Source organism: Helianthus annuus, chromosome 14 (assembly GCF_002127325.2).
Source record: "Helianthus annuus cultivar XRQ/B chromosome 14, HanXRQr2.0-SUNRISE, whole genome shotgun sequence".
Classification (NCBI taxonomy): domain Eukaryota; kingdom Viridiplantae; phylum Streptophyta; class Magnoliopsida; order Asterales; family Asteraceae; genus Helianthus; species Helianthus annuus.
The window spans coordinates 100037957-100058804 of NC_035446.2; the positions used below are offsets into that span (position 1 = coordinate 100037957).

The 20848-nt window shown below is 39.4% G+C and overlaps 1 protein-coding gene and 1 long non-coding RNA gene across 3 annotated transcripts; both read right to left on the reverse strand.

Annotated features, from left to right (window-relative positions):
* Nucleotides 1-222: 222 nt before the first annotated feature.
* LOC110902290 (translation initiation factor IF-2-like) lies at nt 223-1600 on the reverse strand. Its single transcript, XM_035983023.1, has 5 exons — nt 1409-1600; nt 1157-1282; nt 826-989; nt 423-697; nt 223-239 (listed from the first exon to the last, which is right to left on the reverse strand). Exons 1-5 carry the CDS (start codon nt 1598-1600, stop codon nt 223-225), a joined length of 774 nt encoding a protein of 257 aa, XP_035838916.1.
* Nucleotides 1601-15377: 13777 nt separating this feature from the next.
* Nucleotides 15378-16430, reverse strand: LOC110903540. Of its 2 annotated transcripts, XR_004878237.1 has the most exons (4): nt 16269-16430; nt 16138-16183; nt 15731-16066; nt 15426-15572 (listed from the first exon to the last, which is right to left on the reverse strand). It is a non-coding gene; the product is annotated as an uncharacterized LOC110903540 (long non-coding RNA). The 2 variants fall into 2 exon arrangements; XR_004878238.1 differs by lacking the exons at nt 16138-16183; nt 16269-16430 and adding an exon at nt 15378-15394 and having other exon boundaries at nt 15490-15572; nt 15731-16088.
* Between the last annotated feature and the right edge of the window lie 4418 nt (nt 16431-20848).

Consider the following 20848-nt stretch of genomic DNA (forward strand, 5'->3'; position numbering starts at 1 on the left):
AAAAACAGATTGGCAAAATCTTCATTCGCGATACCCACACAAAGTGGTGACCACACACAAATATTGTAATAGGCCAGCAAAGGCAAAACATTAAGTGCCTGTCCGGCCGGATACGCACATACCGTTTTTACAAAACCTACACAATTCCTAAACCCTAACGGGACAAACACAGGAATTAACTAATACTCATACGACAAAGGTATAGATTATACTCAACCGCGTTTACAACGGGTAGAGTTCTGCATACACACGTTCAAACATGCAAGAAGTAAAAACACTTGTACAAATTGAGCAAAACAATTGAACTTTATATTTAAAAAATTATTACACCCATACGGTGTACAACGGATTTACATTAAGTTCTAACAGTTGCAGAGGAAAACAAAAAAGGGCACGCAGGCCAACCTAGTCCTACTTTGTACCGCTGGTACCCGCGCCATCTTTGCCATCACCAGCAGCCCCTTCCTCTTCTGATTCTTCGGCATCAGCATACAACATCCGTAAACGGTCTACATAGTCTTCTGCATCCAAGCATTCATCAAGCTTCTCAAGGGCAGAAATAGACGTGTCATAGAATGATGCAGAAGCCGCGTTGAGAAGCGCTTCAGTATTCATCGGTGTATTCGCCTTGGGCCAGAATGTTTCTATGACTGATGCATCGGTTGTAACCAGCTTTAAAGCCAGCATCTCGGGCACGCTGCTTAATCAGGTCTATACCAGTTACAGTCTCAGGCGCGTCCAGGATAGCCTTAACAATCTGCAACACACAAGCAATAAGGTCATCACATGCAAATCCAAACAAAAGCAAGGGCACCGGATACTTACATGCGCAATACCGTGACACCGCATCCATTCACGGTCATCTCAAGCTGATTGAATGAAGAGGTAAGGCTATCTCTAGCCTCAGCAGCCTCGCTAGCCCGCCTTTCAGCTTCAGTCGCGCGGGCAGTAACTTCCGCAAGCATGGCCTCGCGATTCTGCACTTCAGCCTTTCGAAAACAAGAAACACATGCATACAAAGATAAGCATTTATGAAAGAAGTCTACAAATTCAAAAAGCAAAGACAACTCATACCTGGAGGCTTCCAACGGTTGTGTTTAAAAGGGAGTGATCAACATTTGCTTCTTCAAGGGCCTTGGTAGCATGGGCCCCCCACCTCCTTGGCCTCTTCAAAAGCCTTTGCAGCCCGGGCCTCCGCCTCCCTGGCCTTACCAACGGCCGCCTCAGCCGCGGCCTTCTCTTTAACCAAAGCAGCATTCGCTGCCTTGACATTGGCCAACTCCTGACGAACACGAAACAGGTTTTCATTCTGTTTGGCCCAAGATTCTTTCCATGTCTTACGCTCATTGGAAAGGGTTTCTTTCCAACTCTTGCGCTCATCAGAAAGCAACTTGGCAAGAGTACGAACCTGTTTAAGCTCAACAGTTGCAGCCCACTCCTCGGTCTGATTATGCTTCTCAAAAGCAGCCTTATCTTTTTCAAGCTGCTCCACACCCTCGCGCGCAGCTTTCGCCAACTTTTCCGCCTCGGCCTGTAAGCGCGCAGCTTCCTCCTCCTTGCGGCCCAATGCCTGGTAGTCCTCCATAATGGCATTTGCCATTATGGAACTCCCCACAAGCATGGAAGAGAGTTGGTTGACCCGGAGATCACGCGGCAAAGCGCGGGCTCGGTTAACTTTGAACGGGGTGCCCACGCCACCCAAAATCTCCTTGCAGAAGGAAGGATTATTTGCAATATCATCCCCCTGCATAACACTCCACAGGGGCGATGGTAATTCACAGCCCGATCCTCCGAGTAGGTGCGGTAATAGTGCTCCAACTCAGTCTCTTCAGGCTGAATCGGAGGCCCTTCATAACCCGCACCCCCGGAAGAGGAACCAGAAACCTTCTCAGCGCCAGGAGACTTGTGCTTTTCAGCATCAGACTTTTGTTTTCCAGCATCAGAAAACCTCAAATTCAGATCATCAGTATCATTTGGGGTGATCAGATTATCATACGAATCAACAGTATCAAAAATCTGAGCCCCAGTCTTCTCCCCAGTACCCTCTACCTGCACAGAAGGCTCGCTCACCACCTTGACAAAAGGACCGGCAAATTCTCTATTAACCCCCGCATCCGCAGCTGTGTCATGTGGGGTAGAAGAAGGCACATCAAACAAAGAGGAGAAGTCGTCTTGTTGCGGTTCTGTAAACAGAAAAGCAATAACCATCAAAAACAAGTTGCAAATGCAAACACTTACAAAGGTTATAAATCACTTACTAGAACTGGCCGCAGGTTTCTTTTGCGTCGCACCAGTTGACCTTTTGGTTTGTATCCGACGACGTTTTTTTCTCACCAGAAGCAGCATCCTTCTCTTCTGGTTTCCTTTTCTCACCAGCAGGTTTGGAACCCGCAAAGGTCCCACCTGCAGCCGCACCACCACCTGGAACACCCAAACCCTCAAGGGTGTCAGATACTACCACGTAATCGGTATATCTGTGGTAACAAGAACGAGAGATACCTGCCACCTGCGACACCAAAGGAGGGGCAACAGAACCCTCAGGTTTTTCCTTACCGCAACCCCACGCGGTTTTCTTCACATGCTTCTTCTCTGCATGTTTCTTGGGGACAGTTTTCACTTCAAACTTCCCCAGAGCCCCAAGATTACCTACGTTTAAACAATCGAGCAAGCGAATCACAAGGGTGAACTTCAAATAAAAAGGAAGTCTTAGAATATACCTTTACCTTGCGGCAGGGGTGCATTCAACACATCACGTGTGGGAACGCGGAAATTGCCGACAATCTCCAAGTTAAAACCTTCACGTTCCCCACACGGAAGCAACTCAACCTTGCCCTCGAAGGTTAGATCAAACATCCTCCACAGGGGAGCGTTCTCTGATAAAACACATGCAAAATCAGTACAACAAATAAGGACGCAAGGAAACCGCACAAGAGTGAAAACTGTCCGGCCTGGTCAGCATCATCCGCAAAATCAGTACAACAAATTCTTACCACCACTTTTTTCCCGCAGAACGGGCCTTGCCTTCCTATCCGGCCTGGTCAGCATCATCCGCAGCACCCATAGCTCATTGTTGTCCAGTTTCTTGAGCTCAATAGCTCTCAACCGCAGCACCCATAGCTCATTGTTGTCCGGTGTTTACCGTTAACTGGTAGAACCGTCGGAAATTCTCAACAGTAATGTCCAAACCAAGAGCATGGAAGGTGTACTCGAAATTCCTGATCCGAAACATCCCAAACGGGCTCAGTTGGGAGATATGAAGGTGATAATATTCAAGCACCTCGGCAACAAACATTGCCAAAGGCAGTCGGAGGTTGCCATTAATGAAGAACTCAGTCCATAAGGTGATGAATCCGGCCGGAGCATCGGCACCGGTGTCACCCTCTTCTGGGTAGGTGGCCCCAAACTCCTTGGCCATTTGGATACTGGTCATCAGGGTCTCAAAATGACCCTTCGACCACTTTAATACCGGTAGACCACCACCGGGTGCACCACCATCATCTTCATCTTCATCAGCCGCCGCCAATGACTGTTGTTCAGGGTTCTCACCCTCCACATTGTGTGGATTCAATGGTTCAGCCATTGAAATATAGAAGGAAGAAAAAGTATAGGATCGCGTTCGGCCCTGTTTGAGTCGATCAGAGAAATTCCTATCCAAATCAAGAGGCGGAAACTAATGATTCGGTGCTATTTCAGCTGGATTCACTTTTAACTTGCTGTTTTATTGATCAATAACTCGATTACACGTTCTGGCAGCACTTCGATAGCACTTCGTGGCTTGTCGGAAGAAAAACTCCTTCAACTATGTGTTCTAGGTTCGCTTGAAGTAACCAACTATATATAGGGAATGAGATCCGCTTATATGGTCAAGACCATATAAGCGAACCTGCATTCAACCATATAAGCGAACCTGACAAGCAGTTACATAAGCGAACCTATACTAGATATGTACTCATGAGCGAACCTAGACCTATATACATAAGCGAACCTTTACAATCTAGTGTTTCTAGGTTATTTTGTCATGACTGATCTATCCAATACTAAGACATGATGGAAGACGTAGTCGACAAACGTAAGCGCACTAACAAACTCCCCCTCGGATGTTGACGGAGTCTTCGAGTCTTCACAAATGTCAATCTACAGTCTTTATCAGTCTTCAATCTTCCTTTGAAATATCTGTCATTTCAAGAATCCTCGTTCTCTTTCTTCATCATCAACAAACTCCTCTCTCTCGAATGTTGACACGGTGCCTTCAGACTCCCCCTCTCAAACAGCTGGGATCGTAGTCTGGAATTCACAACTTCATTCTTAGATCGTAACCTGGCACTTTATCACATTCAGGTTTCGGAATCTTGTCAACCTGCAAAAACTCTACCCAAAAATAAATTTTCTGATAACCATTTGTGGATAAGTTTTTCAAAACTAATTTACCACATGCAGGAATAACGTTTTATAGCAAAAACTTTTCTCATCTTCATTTCAATAATCTTCAAACACTTTCACCCAAAACATTTGTTCATCATGTTTAGCACTCGGAATTTTGAAAATCAGCTTTCCAAAATCAGTTGTCGAAAATCTTTTTGGATTTTTCAAAAATTTATGCTAAAACACACCAAAAATCTTTTTGAATTTTTTTAATACAAGTAAATGCATAAACGAAATATTTACAGACAGTATTTTTGTGAGTTCGTGAAAGAAGATCATATCAGTTATAAAACATATCACTAACACCGTTAAGCTTGATTACATATTAAGTTCTAAGCAATTTACCTAGATTGTCAGTATGTTTGTCCACTGAAATTTTCACACAGACTTCAATTGATTCGAGATACGATATTAATGTTTTAGAAACTAAACTTAATTGTGTATCACTCCACTCGAATATACTCCTGTATCCAAATCCCAATATCCAATCTTACAGGTGAATATACCACAAATGAAATCTGTAAAAGGGTAATGTGCGAGGGCCGTGAGAGCTCAGGTCGATACTTTCGTATACTCAGAGAGATGACGGCTTCGACTTTAGGTGGGTCCCCTTTAGAGGATCTTTTGTTACAACAGCAAAGATTATCAATTTTATTGTTTAATCAGATTGCTGAGGGCGAGCTTATATTTCAAAGCTTTTTGCAGAAAGTATTATTCGGGGACTAGGTCAGTATTTCCATACAGCAGAAGTCCCGGGATAATACCCCAGATATCACTGAGCATAAAGACCTAGAATCTCAGAATACGGGACCTTTCAAACAAGATTTCGGGGGTTACCCATATATTCAAGAATAGGTACCCACGAATTAAGCAAGTTCGAATTTAGGTTTATATCTCGTTTCAATTTACTAAATGTGCGAAAACCTACTGACACATCCGCAGTAAGATTGTTTATCACTTTTAGCTTTACAATTCTTTAGCGTGTTGTGATAGTTCACTGATGTACTATCATTTCCTCTTTTATGCAACAAAACTCATTTTTCAGTTTTATCATGTTTTTGGCTTTTTCAAATTTTCTGATGTTTTTGGATTTTCTAAAATTTCTTACTCCCCCTAAAATTCAAATACATCTAATGAAAATAGAAAACAAACTGTACAGAACATGACAATTGATATTGAATTGCTTCAATTCTCCATCCGTTTGGCTTAAACAATCAGAACTCCCCCTCACAACAAACTATTTTCCCATAATGATTTCAAAACACTCAAGTTTGTTTTAATCAGAATGGTTTTTCCGGTAAATAAGTTTTATTGATTTTACCACTTGTAAAATTGGGGATTAAATCATCACATTGTTTGCCAAGTTTATGAATGACAGTTAACTCAAGTTCAATTTAATGACCTTGATTTAACCACTTGTAAGATCAACCTAGTTCAAATTCTGAACCACTTATAGCAATCACAAACATACAACTCAAACCTGTTTTTTCAACCAATTACCATCTGTTGGTTGAATTCTCAAGGTGCCGATTCCTACTCCTCGCTTACAAACCTGGGAGTTCCGGCAAGTCCTGCAAAACCTCAAACACAGATTTAGAAGGATGCCGATTCATGATCCACGATTACCAACTAGGGATCTCCGGCAAGTCAGGTTTTTATTCTTTGAAAAATATATCCACCCAAGCCTGACCTTCCTTGGGTGTAACAACATCTTCTTCATCTTTTCTTTCAACAGGCTTGTAAACATGTCCTTTGGAAGCATAAAAATCTTTGATGCTTTTGGCCTTACCGTTGACCATTTGTCCAAAGATACGTTTTACATTTCCGTTGAAAGTTTTTTCAACATCAAATTTCTTCTTGTCAGAATAAAATTGATTTGAAATTTCAACTTTTCCAACTTTCTTCATAAAATTTTCAGCACGCAAAGGTGGAAAATTTTCATCGTTCATAGTTGGAACTTTCTTTTCAACCCTTTTCTCAACACGTGGCTCCTCTGATTTTATGGAATCAGATTCATCACCAGAACTATTACCTGAACCTTTCACAACCCATTTTTGATTTGGCACATTATCTTTTCTTCTTGAAGCACTCTTTGAACATTCTCCTTTTTCAAAAGTTGAATTTTCAAAACCAGTAAACTTCCGGGTTTTCAGTTCAGTGTTCTCAACAACTTTCTCTTTCATTTTACCAGAGACTTCCTGTTTTAGTCTGAATGTCTTCGGACAATTCCTAGCAACATGACCAGCATTCTTGCACTGAAAACAAGTTTCTTCGGAACCTCATTCTTCTTCAGTTCTTCCTGCTTCTTGGCAAGGAATTCCTGATTTGTCTGCTTTCTGGATGATTGTTCTTTCTCAGCCTCTGTCGTTTTCCCTGAAACAAACATAGTTTTTAATTTATACATTTTTTTATTTTTATAATTTTTCAGTGGAACAAAACCTAATCCTTTCTTTTTGAAATTACGATTATGGTTTGGTTTCTTTTGAAAACTATAACCATAATTGTAACCCATTTTCTTGTTGATTCTTTGTTGATCTCTTGAAGTGTATTGTTTAGGTTTTCTGGAAAGATTTAAATCTTTAATATCAGAAATATTAATTTCTGTGATTTTGAAAACCTTTTGAATCATTTCAAATCTGACACTTCTTATTGGAAAAGCATCATCAGAATATAATTTGTCAGAACCTTTCAAAGTATATGCCATTTTGTCCGATTCAACATTCAAATTAGATTTCGAAAGTAAAAACTCTTTGTCATAAACCCGTTTGTCCTTTTTGAATGTCGGCTTTGACACATTGGACCCAGACTTTGACTCGGGTTTGGATTCCGGTTTTGACTCCTCATTGTCATCTTTTTCTAACACCTGACCGACCACACTTTTTATCAACTTTGACTCATGATCAGTGTCGGATGACGTGTACGTGACATCAATATTTTCTGGCAAGTTATCCGATGGCCCAGACTCCCATTCTAAGTTTATTGCTTTTTCGACTCTCTCAGAATTTGGATTTCGAGGTGAATATCCATTTTCGACCGGGGGCGCACATCTATTGTAGACCACACTTGATTTCTTACCAGAAGTCTTCACTTTTTCTTCGTTTTTTGTCACATATTTCTCTTCTTCAGACGTCTTCACTTCTTCAAACGTCTTCAAATTCTCCACAACTAGATAAATCCTGTCAACAACAAAAGAAGAACATGAGTAGCTTTTTAATAACTTTTTAACTTTCTCAGTTTCTATCTTTTGTGTTGCTAACTCCAACTCTAGATCTGCACACTTCTTAATATGAAAATTAGCATCATCAAGCTGTCTCAGGTACGCAATCTTTAGTGTATTCATTGCCACAGCTTGTTCACCACTCGAATCAGTATACTTATTGATTTCTCTGTTCATTGTATCATATGATTCTTTCAGTCTGTTTATGTTATGCAGCAATTCATTGTTCTGCTTGATTAAAGAATCACAGTTCATGCATTTTTCTGGAACTTCACTTGGTTCTGCATCCACTTTAACTTCAAATTCAGGAACCTCTTTGACTGTCCTGTTTGGTTGTAAGAATTCAGCTCTTCTCTTTTTCTTAGCTTTAGCTTCAGCTTTTAATCTCTCTTCCTCTTCTTCCTCTTCTTCAAGCTTCCTTCGTCTTGCTTCAGCAGCTTCCATGACTTTCCTGTTTCGTTCTGCACATTTCAAATCATAAGCATTAGCAAAGAAAACATTTAAAGTGTTTTTGGACATCTCTTTGGCCATGAGATCTTTATCTGGGCAAAAATCATCCCAATTGAAGCCTTCAACCAATTTTTCGTCATCTTGTTCTGCTAGACACACTTTGCTGTTTGTTGGAAGATACTTATCCCATGTAAAATTTTCATATTTGCCTAGACATGCTCTTTTTGAACTATCTATCACATCTCTTCCATGAGCAGTTTGTGCTTGATGCTGTGCTGGTGGTGTGACTTGGTGATAAATCGCCTTTTTGTGATAATCGTTGTTACCAAAAGGATTTTGGGCTCCGGTAGCTTCACGATTTTTGCACTCCCTCTTGAAATGCCCCTTTTCCCTGCAACGAAAACACGTAACTTTAGATTTATCAAAGCCTAAAGTTGAAACATTTGCATCACGGAAATCATCTCTTCCCGTAATTTGTTTAAACTTTTCAGCTCGTCTCAACACGCTAGCCATACACCATTTAATGTCCATCAATTCCATTTCCTCAGCATCTATTTGATCGTAATCCTCTTTCGTGAGCATTGGATTACCAATCTTTCCGACCACAAAACTACTATAAGACTCAAGAACCATTCCCAACAAAGACATTTGATTTTTAGCAATCTCTTCAGTGTAATCTTGATCATTTTCAAGACTAAGAACAATGTTGCACTGAAGTTTTCTTCCGTTCTTTGTTGCAGAAATGTTTGGATCGAATGATGAAAATCTTATGCTGCTAGATCCCTGGGATGACTTCTTGTCAAGAGAATCTTTAACGCTGAAAGCAGTTTCGATTTTCGGAGAATGATTTGTCGTTCCAGGAATACCACCTTTGTAATACAAGCCTATGTCTTGTTCTCCATCATAATTCTTCATCCTGGCTATCTTCCTCTGCTCCATCTCTTGAGCTTCCAGATGCTTGATGAAATCTCCCAATGTCATAGCCTTGTAGTCTTTTCTGTTAGATTTCAGCATCATCAAGAATGTTCCCCATGTTTCACGTGGAAGCGCATTTGCAAGTTTTTCAATCAATTCATCAGTATCTTTCTTAACTCCAAGTTTTGACATGTTTCTCACCAAGTTACAATATCTATCAATTATCTGCTTGGTACTTTCATTTTTCAATCCCCAAAATAAGTCAAATTCTTTCTTCATGAGAGACATCTTATTCTTGAGCATATCATCACTTCCCGTAAACTTTGCTTCCAATTCTGTCCAAATTGAATATGCAGTTCCATCATGTTGAAGCAGTATCAAGATATCTTCTTTTATCGCTTGCTGAAGCAGACTCACCATCAATTTCTCATCTCGATATTTCTTTTTCTCTTCAGTACTCATCTCTCTAAGTGTTAACGGAGCACCATTTACAACATTGTTTTTTGTGGGCCTAACATATTGTTCCTCAGTGTGTTCCCACGCATCAAGATGATAAGCCTCGACCCAATTTCCAAAACGTTCAGACCACACGTTATAATCATCAATATCCATGAGTTTAGGCGGTTTCTGAGACATTCCGGTTTCATTTTCAATCAAAGCACTTTGAGTCATTGAAATCGGGGTTGCAAAAGCATTATAAAATCCGTTGTCCATTGTTCAGATTTTACAAAACTACACAACTTTCCAAGCTTAGGCAAAACTGTTCACAAAAGCTAATCTGTCATAATGAGCAAGGCTACAACTGTCCAAATAAGTGAACCAACCAAATGTCTTATAAGCGAACCACTATATTATCACTTGGAGCAAACCAGATGAGCGGACCTACGAGTGAATCAGATAAGCGGACCTATGCGCGAATCAGATAAGCGGACCAGTCGAGCGAACCTAACAGGTTGCTTGGAGCGGACCTATCAATTTCTTTGGAGCGGATCTATCAGGTAGCTTGGAGCGAATCTACTGTTGAAGCGAACCTATCAGATAATCTGGAGCGGACCTGATTATTTTTGGAGCGAACCTGATTTAATTTTTAAGTGGACCTACTAAAAAGAATGTCCAAAAGAGCGGACCTATCTTGTAATTTTAAGCGAACCCACTTAGAATCTGTCACTAAAAGCGAACCAATTAACTTGCTGATGTCACTGTTCGAACAAGTACGTATGAGCGAACCCTCTAAAATCTTAACTTCTAGATTGATTTTAGATCTAAAAAGTTCAAGGGTTTACTAGACCATGATTCCGAGTGCAGTGTGTGATTTTGAGCCGGTCTTACTGTAAAAAAATTTGAAAATGTGAAGAAAGTGTAGAAAAATAGATGAAATGCAGCTAAAATGGCAAGAACTCCTCCTCCTGAGCTCTGACACCACTTGTAGGATCGCGTTCGGCCCTGTTTGAGTCGATCAGAGAAATTCCTATCCAAATCAAGAGGCGGAAACTAATGATTTGGTGCTATTTCAGCTGGATTCACTTTTAACTTGCTGTTTTATTGATCAATAACTCGATTACACGTTCTGGCAGCACTTCGACAGCACTTCGTGGCTTGTCGGAAGAAAAACACCTTCAACTATGTGTTCTAGGTTCGCTTGAAGTAACCAACTATATATAGGGAAGGAGATCCGCTTATATGGTCAAGACCATATAAGCGAACCTGCATTCAACCATATAAGCGAACATGACAAGTAGTCACATAAGCGAACCTATACTAGATATGTACTCATGAGCGAACCTAGACCTATATACATAAGCGAACCTTTACAATCTAGTGTTTCTAGGTTATTTTGTCATGACTGATCTATCCAATACTAAGACATGATGGAAGACGTAGTCGACAGACGTAAGTGCACTAACAAAAAGAAATGAGTACGAAAACTCAAACAACTCACCGGAGTTTCAGAAAACTTATCAGAGAAGACGAAGGAACTTTCTTTCTCTCACCGGGAAATTTTGAAATTTTGAAACAAGTGAGGGGAAACCACAAACGGTTTCCCCTTATATACTCATCGCAATAAATGCGGAGGGGAAACTTTATCATCACGTCCAAAAAGAACGAATTATGCGGCGCCACGTGTACAGTGACGGTTCCGCTGACGGTTACCACGCGCGCGTGGCCGCACACGCGCCTGACAAAAGAGATGTTTACACTCCCGCTACAGTGCATTAATGACCTCGGACAGTGCAAACGTCCTTTCATTTCAGCACATGCCAGGAAATCTCACCAACTTCCACCAACTCACACGTGCGCTCAGCCACGTAGGCAACAAAAAGCGACAACATTATCCAAACACAAGCGGCATGCGGTTTCTCTGGTATACCGCACCATAACCCATACCGCATGTCGTTTTTTTACATACCCCTCAAAAAAGGCAAAAAATATATATCTCTACATTATATAAGGGGATATAAATTATATCCGCACATACCCACGAGCACACGTGGAATATGCGGAAATGACACACACGAGCCCGTACAGGTGTGTCAGATGCTCAGAACCAGCGTTGTTCTTTGGACTGAACCGCATCTCAAAAACAGGTAAACCGCATTGCCTTTATTCTCTTCAAGCTTCAAATCCCTCGTGTCCGGTTCACAACCACAGAGGGTGCACAAACAGCTTCTCCGTAGGGAAAAAGGATGGGAATGTACGCGACCGCACATTAGCAACCCTGACTCCTGATCCTTCAAGAGCCACATCCGAGCAACACACTCTTTTCAAGCGAGTCTGGGGTTACAAAACCGCAGACACTCATGAATCGCTGCGGACACACCTATAGCTCCGCAAATGGTTGCTACGGAAGAGCCACAACTAAGTCATCACACAGATGAACGAAGCTACTTCAAGGAAAGATCCTCGGCATTGGAGCGTGAAGGAAAAGGGCTGCAGAACAAATGCGGACGAGATTTCCAATCACCCGAAGAGATCTCGTTGAACAACAAGCGACCGAACTGCGGTAACAAGTCTGCTTATGACTTTGTTTGCCAGCCTATGCGCCACATAGAATAAACAATGGTGGGCACAACCTTGCCCATAACCATGTTTATTGGCCCATAGTACAGATTCACATTGTTCGACCAAACATGGCCAAACAATGACGCAACGAGGTAACCGCAAAGGACGTGCGGTTACTTGAGAGCCAAACTGATCAACACGAACACCCCACAAAAAAGGGATCATCATTACATGTCCAATTGCTGAACATAGAGCTTGAGCAAAGCACTTGCAGGCACAGATATCTTCGATCATCGTCTCAAAGGTTGGTTCGAAGCCTCCTCTCTTCTTCATTCACCACCTCAAAGGTTGGTTCGAAGATGGAGCCACGATCTCAGAGGTTGGTTCGACACACCAACAGGTGGCAACCAACCTGATGACAACAGAAAAAGGTAGCCCGCTACCCAAACGGCTGAGAATTTTGCATCAGACGAAACTTGCTCACCGGTACGGAAGAGACGTCATATGACTCTAGGCTGGAAACTATCTTCTAGACACCATAGTCCAGTGCTCCTCCCACATGCAACTTGCATGAGGCAGCAACACTAGACTGGGGGGACTTGAAGGGGTATGGTCCTAAATCTTGCGCCACCTAACCTCGAGTGACCATTACCCTTATCAAAAAACCCCCACCAGCAAAGAACTGCGTCCACGCGGACGCATCCTTCGAATCCAATCGGTCAAAGGATAAGAAGAGGCCTTACCTTGTGTATGAAAGTGGACGTGCATAGCGATGCGGCTGGCACCGCATCATATGGACATTTTCATCACGACAAGGGATCTGGGCAACAGCAACAGTCACCACAGATGGCGAAGCGGCATGGCACCACATCCCGCATATGTCTTTGTCAAAGCATGGAGCGCAGGAACATCAAACGTTACCGCAGGCATCGATGCGGCCCGCACCGCATCCTGCCCACTAGGCAAGTGGGACTGACAACACAGAGCAAGTGGCACCACTGGCAGCCGCCTGTCAGGCCATACGTAAGCAACAGACTGACACTGCAGTTGGACGTGGCTTCACCGCCACAACCGACAAGCCTGACACACCTGCAAAGGGGCAGCACGTCGTCAGTCCGTCCCTTCAGCTCCTCCTTCACTCCTCGGCTATAAATACCAACCCCAAACCAGGTTTGAGGTATCTCTTCACAACTCTCTCACTACTACTACTATCACACTTTGCTTCCCAAGCAAATCACTGATTCTCACGCCGAAGAGTGGTAACAAGGAGCACCCCCCACCCCATCCTCCTTGTTACGAGCCATGGCTTGTTTCCTTGTGCAGGAGATCAACTGGCGGACGATCCAGCCAGCGATCCTCGAGAGGAAGGGATTAACCCTTCTTGACGAGATCAATGTGTTAACCCCATTTACTAACATATCAAATGTATACAGTTGATGTGCTTATCAATGGCATTCAATACAAGTATACAGTCACTAACACACAAAGCTAAGTATCATAACAAAAGTTAACAGGATGAGTGACCTGATTAGAATCATAAGAAGGGTGTTGACTTTAGAGATATTTGGAGTTGACCCATCTTTCTCGAACCTGAGCAATGGTGTCACCGGTTAGTACAAGAGTGGCGGCTGTCACAGCTGGCTTCATAGGGAACCATCCGCCTCTTTCTCAGGCAACCTGTGATGATTCCGATGATGATTTGGGTGAATTCCGTTTGTTTCATCTGTTATCGGAATCAAACGGCCGCATTCCCCATCTTCCGCCGTTAAAGCCACCGCCCAATGACCCCATGATTCTGAGGTTCTAATTTGTACAGACAAAGATGAATTTTACATTTATTCATGAAATTTTACATTCCTAATTTTAGAAGTGATTCCCTGTGTTGTGGGGTAGGTTTTTGACTCAAAAATGTGGGGGTGAGATTGGGGGTTCAACGATTTTTTTTGGAGCTTGCTTTGTAAACTATGGAGATTCGATGATGTTATCGATTGTGATTCGACAATCAGGATTCGGATTAGTAATTTTGTGATTAGTTTACGTGCGTCGGAAGAAAACCACGACGGAGGATTGAAGTATCAACTATGTAAGTTTGTTTTTAAATATATTAAATAGAGGATTGAAGTATCAACTCTCTAAGTTTGTTTTTATTAAATAGGAAAGGATTAAAGTATCAACTATGTAAGTTTGTTTTTAAATTTATTACACTAATAATAACTAGTCCTAAGCCTCCTGTGTTGTGGGGCGAAGGCGTAAAACTGTGTTACCAGCATTGCGAGATCGGGGCATAAAATCGTGCTAAATAGTAACCGGACCACAACTAAAACCGGGAAAAACCTAAAACAAAAACATGAATTTTTAACACAAGTGACTCACATAACATAAAAACTACTAAACATCGTGTTAAATAGCAACCGAATGAAAAAAAAAAAAAAAACTAAGAAACCAAACGTAACCATCAAACACTGTGCTAAGTAACAATCAAACGATTACCAAAACCAGATATGATGAATTATAAAAATAAACTTATAAAACAAAAAAATGAAAAAATACTCTAAAGTTAACACATAAAAAAACCGAAAAAACAAAAATAAGGTAATATCCATCAAGATGTGATGGAAGAATAGATATATATCAAAATAAGCATTATATTTATTTTTTTTAATATATTAACTAACTAGTTTAAGATCCCGCGAGTTTCGCGGGTGGCTTAATACAAACATATAATATCTACTGGTATTGAGATGAACTTTGTAATGAAAGAATTTTTCAATATAAACGTATAAATATCTACTGCCATTGAGATGAACTTTGTGTAACTATATGGATATAGATACAAACACTTTCAACCATAGCTTCAAATGTAATGTGACATATAAATGGTAAATTTTAGGCGGATATTGCATTTCTGTGATGCTTCGCTTGGTTTGATGCTTAGGATATGTATGAATTGTGAGGGCAAACGACATTTTAACTTGATCGGAGTAAATAGTTGCATGGTGGATTTATATGGCATCTAAAATAAAGATAAGAGTACCATACACATTAAAATATATCATAGATGTGGTTATTCAACCCATTATATTTTAATAGATGTACATTTGGATCATATTTTACAGCAAATGTTGTAAGAGTTTAAAATCTCAGGGTTAAATGTCATCCAATGTGAATTAAATTAAAAAAGCTTACAATCTTCAAACAACATTGACTAATTGCTTGCCACGTGTCAGATAAAAGATATAGATAATCGATACTTAAATTAAAATAACAAATTAAAATGTGAACAACAAATCCCTCCTATACTAAATTATAAATATGACTTTTCAACTTCTCAATATTTGTCCAAAATTTGAAGATAATAAGTGCAACTTTTTACATCTGAAGCTCTTCTTCCTAACCATCATATATAATATAACGAACAATAAATACATATCTAATCAAAGTTCTGAATAAACAAAAATTCAAATATATATTTGCAACCAACCTACACTTTTCTCTCCAGAGTAGAAAATGACTTGACATGGGCTTGATTTCATAAGCTTTTATTCTAGACCATTGCTTTCCACGAACACTTAAATTTTGAAAAAAAAACGCAAAAATTTATATACACTCGAGAAAGAAAAACAATAATTTATAACCACAAAAACGAAAATTTCAAGTATCAAAGGAAAAGGAACATAATCAATCTATAACTCGCTCACAACAACATTGGAGTAGGCAATTAATTACCTTTGCAACTGATTGGAGGAGACCGCGAACAAAGAGAACCGAGAACTTGCAGCGAAGTAGATATCAAAGAAAAACACATTCAATCTATAACTTGATCAGAGACAAACTTATGGAAGCAATTACCTCTTCCGCTTATACCTTTGCAACGACTTTAGATGCATCAATTTTGGCGACGGCGTTTGTTGAATCGACATTACATATTTCTAAATTTGTGCACGTGTTCTTCATCAAAACACATATATAGGTTACAGTTCCTAACCAAATCAACCATTTACTTTTTCATCACGTCGATAATATCATCCATCTTCCCATACATAGCTCTTAGTTTTCAGCTCACTACAACATAAAAACTAAATAATATCAGTTATTCTAAATCACAATACTGGATGTAACTTGAGAATATGTACCAGCAGTTAAAAGCCCATGGGTATCTCCACCAGAAGTATTGAATGGCTGCATAAAGTTACATGTAGAATAAGATTGTAAATATAGTGTGAAATAATCATTGATACAAAGAGCTAGAGGTGACAATTTTGACCTATATACTTATAAATGGGTCATTTTGGGTCAATTAGTAATATTCTTTATAGGGAACATATTGACAGTCGCCCAAAGTCTTGATTCCCGATAGCAACATGCTTCAAGTTAAATGGTTCCTGGTGACCCATATCAGCCCGAAGAGACCCCCATGTAGAATTTGGATCACCTCTAGCAAATTCAATACCGTCAAGGGCATCCTAAATTATATAAAAAAAAAACTCTCATCGTCTAAAATATCCATGTATTAACAATATAACGAAAGAAAAGGATAATAACATGCCTGCACCAAAGGTTTAATGTTGAGCGGATCGACCGCTTGTTCTTGGCTGAATCCTTTGAAATATTGAAACGAACCGTCATTAAAGATCAGAATTTATATATAGAAAAGATTAATAGAACCTATTTTTGACATGTCATAGTACCACTGTTGAATACCCATATCGGTGTTGCATTTAAGTCCTCTGCCAACTGTAAGAATACCAGATATTTCAAACAAGTATGAAATTTAAATATCAAGAAATGCATAGTGTCAAACTTATGTCACCTGGAGAAATTCGAAGTAGCCAAGCCCATCATCGGTCCAGTAAGCCCACACATCGTTCATATGCCCGGGCCTCTCTTCCCAAGGGCCCACAGTGTCTTTCCACCAATATGCATTTAGTAAAGACTTTCCCTCAGCAAAACTACCACCTAATGTATACAGCATGGAGTATCATATATGATAATTATTATAACATTTTTGGGGTGGTGATGCTAACCATTTACTTATAACTTATGAACAGTTTTGTCTTTAACGGGTCAAATGTATCAAATAGAAAAAAGTTTATAAGGTCACTGGTTTAAAATCACCATAAAAGTTGACAACTTTTTAATACAGAAAATTCATATTTACCTGGAAACCTGATAAATCCTGGCTTCAAATCTGCAACCATCTTAAAAAGATCATTTCGGAAACCGTGCCCCTGGTCCAAAAATAAACTTTTTTAAGGTTTATCTGACACGTTAAGAGACTAAATGTCAAGTCGATAGGCAATAAAAATAAAAATGTGTATAAATAGTACTACTAACAGACTAAATATCACGTACGTCACAAACGGACTAAATATCATGTACATCACATAAATGGACTAAATATCGCGTACATCACATGGGGGGGCAATGAATATATACCTTGTATGTATCCATGGGCATTAGAGAAACTTGATCAAACCATATGGTTCCTTTTCTGTTAGTTTTAAACTCTAGTCTTGAATTATGATTAGTTGCATTTGCTTTCAATACAGTTTCCACCTTTGTCCAGTTTGAAATGTCGGTAGCACTTGAAAAAATTATAAAATCTATTCAATATAGTCGCTGTTTAATTTTTATACAGTGGATTAATTAAAATTCAATAAACACATACATGATGGTTGTAGCAGCAAGTGTTTGCCCTCCGGTTGAGTTGGTTAATGAGAAACACATACATGATGGTTGTAACATCAGCTGCACACATATGAGAAACATTGGTCAAAATTAAGGTAATAAGTCTTACAAAAGTTAGGGTTTATCGCTACGCGATGGTTTAAATAATTCATCACATAATGTCCATCTTGGCATCTCTTAAACACTTCTCAACCAGCTCCATACACTTTCTGAACAGGTCCATGTTCAGCTCTTCAAATCTAGCACGGGTAATGGTGGAGTAAAAGTCAACACCCTCATACAAAGAGTCGGTTTCAATGGTGGTTTGAGCTGTAGACGATAAAGTTCTCTTTGCTATCTCGCATGAAGTTCTCAACCTTCTCAATGCCCTTGGGTTTCCAGTAATATCCTTCTTTTTCTTTCTCTTGAACTCTTGAACAAAATGGTTAACCATTCTGTTATCAAAGTCCTTTCCACCAAGATGAGTGTCACCATCGGTAGATTTGACCTCAAAGATACCCTATTCAATCGTCAAAAGAGACACATCAAAAGTACCACCATCAAGATCAAAGATCAACACGTTCTTCTCGCCAACACTGGTCGCCTTCTTGTCAATACCATAAGCGATAGCAGCAGCGGTTCGCATCACTAAACCTTCTACCGATAAGACGCTTTGCATCTGTTTAGTGAAAAATAAATTAATTAATTGCTCAACTCAACATGAAACAAAATATCTATATACACAACAGATGTTCAATCTTTCAACCTGAGGAATAAGTTACAACATAAAAGAGTTTCTACATTCAATTACAAAACACACCTGAATACAAAGCCACTCCACTAATCCTTTCAAAACATCATCACGTAAGGTGGTTTTCTTCTTTATGCGTTCTCCATTTGCAGTTGGACCATATTATTGTTAGGCATGTCACTACAATTACATAAAAAAATGTAAAAAAATAAGCCTTTAATGTCATCAACTACAGCAAATAAAATGGAAAAAAATGATGATCGGCCATTCAAGTAAGGTTAAATAAGCATTTAAATCATCGATTAAAGTAAATAAAATGAAAGGAATCTACACAATCAAAATATGGGGGTACAACATCAACATATCGAAATCTATAGTCTAAACACGAAATAGAACTGGAAATTAAACATTTTGCCATCATCACCTGTTAAAAAAATCTTTATTTAACCAGCCGAGAGTGAATATTTTTGCTGATTCGACCTGATTTTACTGCGATCGATGAAAAGAAAAAGAATTTTAATTTCTGAACATCAAAAAAACCTAATTTATGAAAAGTAAAAAAACCCAATTACTCATATCATCACCATCAAGAAAAAAAACCCCTAATTTCTAAACATATTCAAGATGATGCAGCAATAAACAAAAATCAATCTGAAAACGATGCCACAATCAATGGAATTAAATTTATTTATGACAAACATACCATTTAAAAAAAGAAGCCGCCATCAACAACATTGGAACTGCCACCGCTGAATACTAAGAAACCGGTATCCCTATCGCAGACACGGCCGTCGGAGAAGATGACCTTCATATCCCTTATGCGTCCCTCATTTGCTTCCTCTCTCCCTCTCTTGTTTCTCTTTTACAAAATCAAATCTAAAGAAAGCATAGAGATTAGACAGAGGCAAAGGTAGAAATTTAGGGTTCTTTTGATAGGACGGCCAGACAGAGACCTTGAACGGCAACCATTACTCCACCACTCTCTGTCTCTTCTTTTTTACCATCTCCCTTGGCCCCAAGGGTCGATGTGTTAAGAATCTGAGACGGGAAATCGAGAAGAAGCAGGATAGAACATCAAGATATGAAATCAAACCCTGTAGAGAGTAGAGAGATGAGATCTACGTTCTTTCAATTGGGAGGCAAAGGATGAAAGGAAACACTGGATTTAGGGTTTTTGATTGTAACGGAGAATCAAAAAGGAAACTCCGATTCAATAGGGAATGATTGATTTAGCGAGTGAAGACAAAAGAACGGAGTCAATTTCTCTGCTTTTGGCGCTCAAAGGTTTTCATGAGGGAGTATAAGAATGCCACGTGGCAAATAATGGTTTAAGGAAATGCCAAGTGGCCAAAGTTGTTTTGTTTTAATATAAGTAATAGATACATTGGTTGATTGGGACATGAAATTGTATACAATCTTAAAAGACAAATTCATGAATGTTTCACCGGCTTTGTCTTCCAGCCTCAGCACTTTAACGATATTGTAATTTTAGCCCTTTGATTTTTGTACCTTTAAAGTTTTATAAAATGGCAAATTTAGTCCCTAAACCTTCTACTTTAAATTTCCAAAACCACAACCTCATATTTTAAACTTTGTCAGCACCAACCCTCTACTTTGGTTTTCCACTATCACCCCCTTAGCTCTTACACAGTTACGCCACCAACCCTCTTCTTTTATATTTCCACCGACACCCCCTCATCTTTTACACATTTTCGCCACCACCCTTATACTTTTACACTGTCTTTTTTAGACTTTGTTTTTTTACCCCTTGCACTATTACTCCATTTTTACACCTGCCCAACTTTAAAAAAAAATTGCTATTGGATTCCTTAGACTACAACTCCTACTTTTCCAAATGCCAATGCATTGTGTTTTACGCAACGTCTTAGGCATTGTGTTTTACGCAATGTCTTAGGCATTGTGTTTTACATTTTGTGTCTACCTTTGTGTGTTACACTTTTTTTTTGTAATTATCTTTTACGCACTGCGTTTTACGAATCGTGTTTTGTCTTACTATATGTTTCCACCCGTCGCGCGTCGCCACAACGCGCGGCGGGCAAAATACTAGTTCATATTAAATATAAGCATTATTTTTGTTTTTTTTAATATATTTGAAATACATACGAAGACAACGATACATGAATGTAATAAAATATTCTAATTTTATTTTATTTCTTCATTTCATAACTATCGAATCCAAAATGCAACAAAAAAATTAAAAATTAAAATTAAAAATTCAAACTATTAAATGTAAAACTGTTGTGAAACAACGATCTACTACTCTACTAGCAATGTATAGAGAAAAATGAGAGAATGGAAGATGGGTTTCTTATTGATGTAAAATATGGATCACATATGCCTTTATTTATAGGCTTACAATATAAGAGTTAAGTACATGAAAAGATGTGAGTTAAGTACATAAGGAG

Coding starts and splice junctions, on each gene's coding strand:
- LOC110902290 (XM_035983023.1), bottom strand. CDS start 1,600: ATGGCAAATGCCATTATGGAGGACTACCAGGCATTGGGCCGCAAGGAG. Junction 1,283..1,408: donor CAACTGTTGAGCTTAAACAG/GTTCGTACTCTT, acceptor CGTGTTCGTCAG/GAGTTGGCCAATGTCAAGGC. Junction 990..1,156: donor CTTTTGAAGAGGCCAAGGAG/GTGGGGGGCCCA, acceptor TGTTTTCGAAAG/GCTGAAGTGCAGAATCGCGA.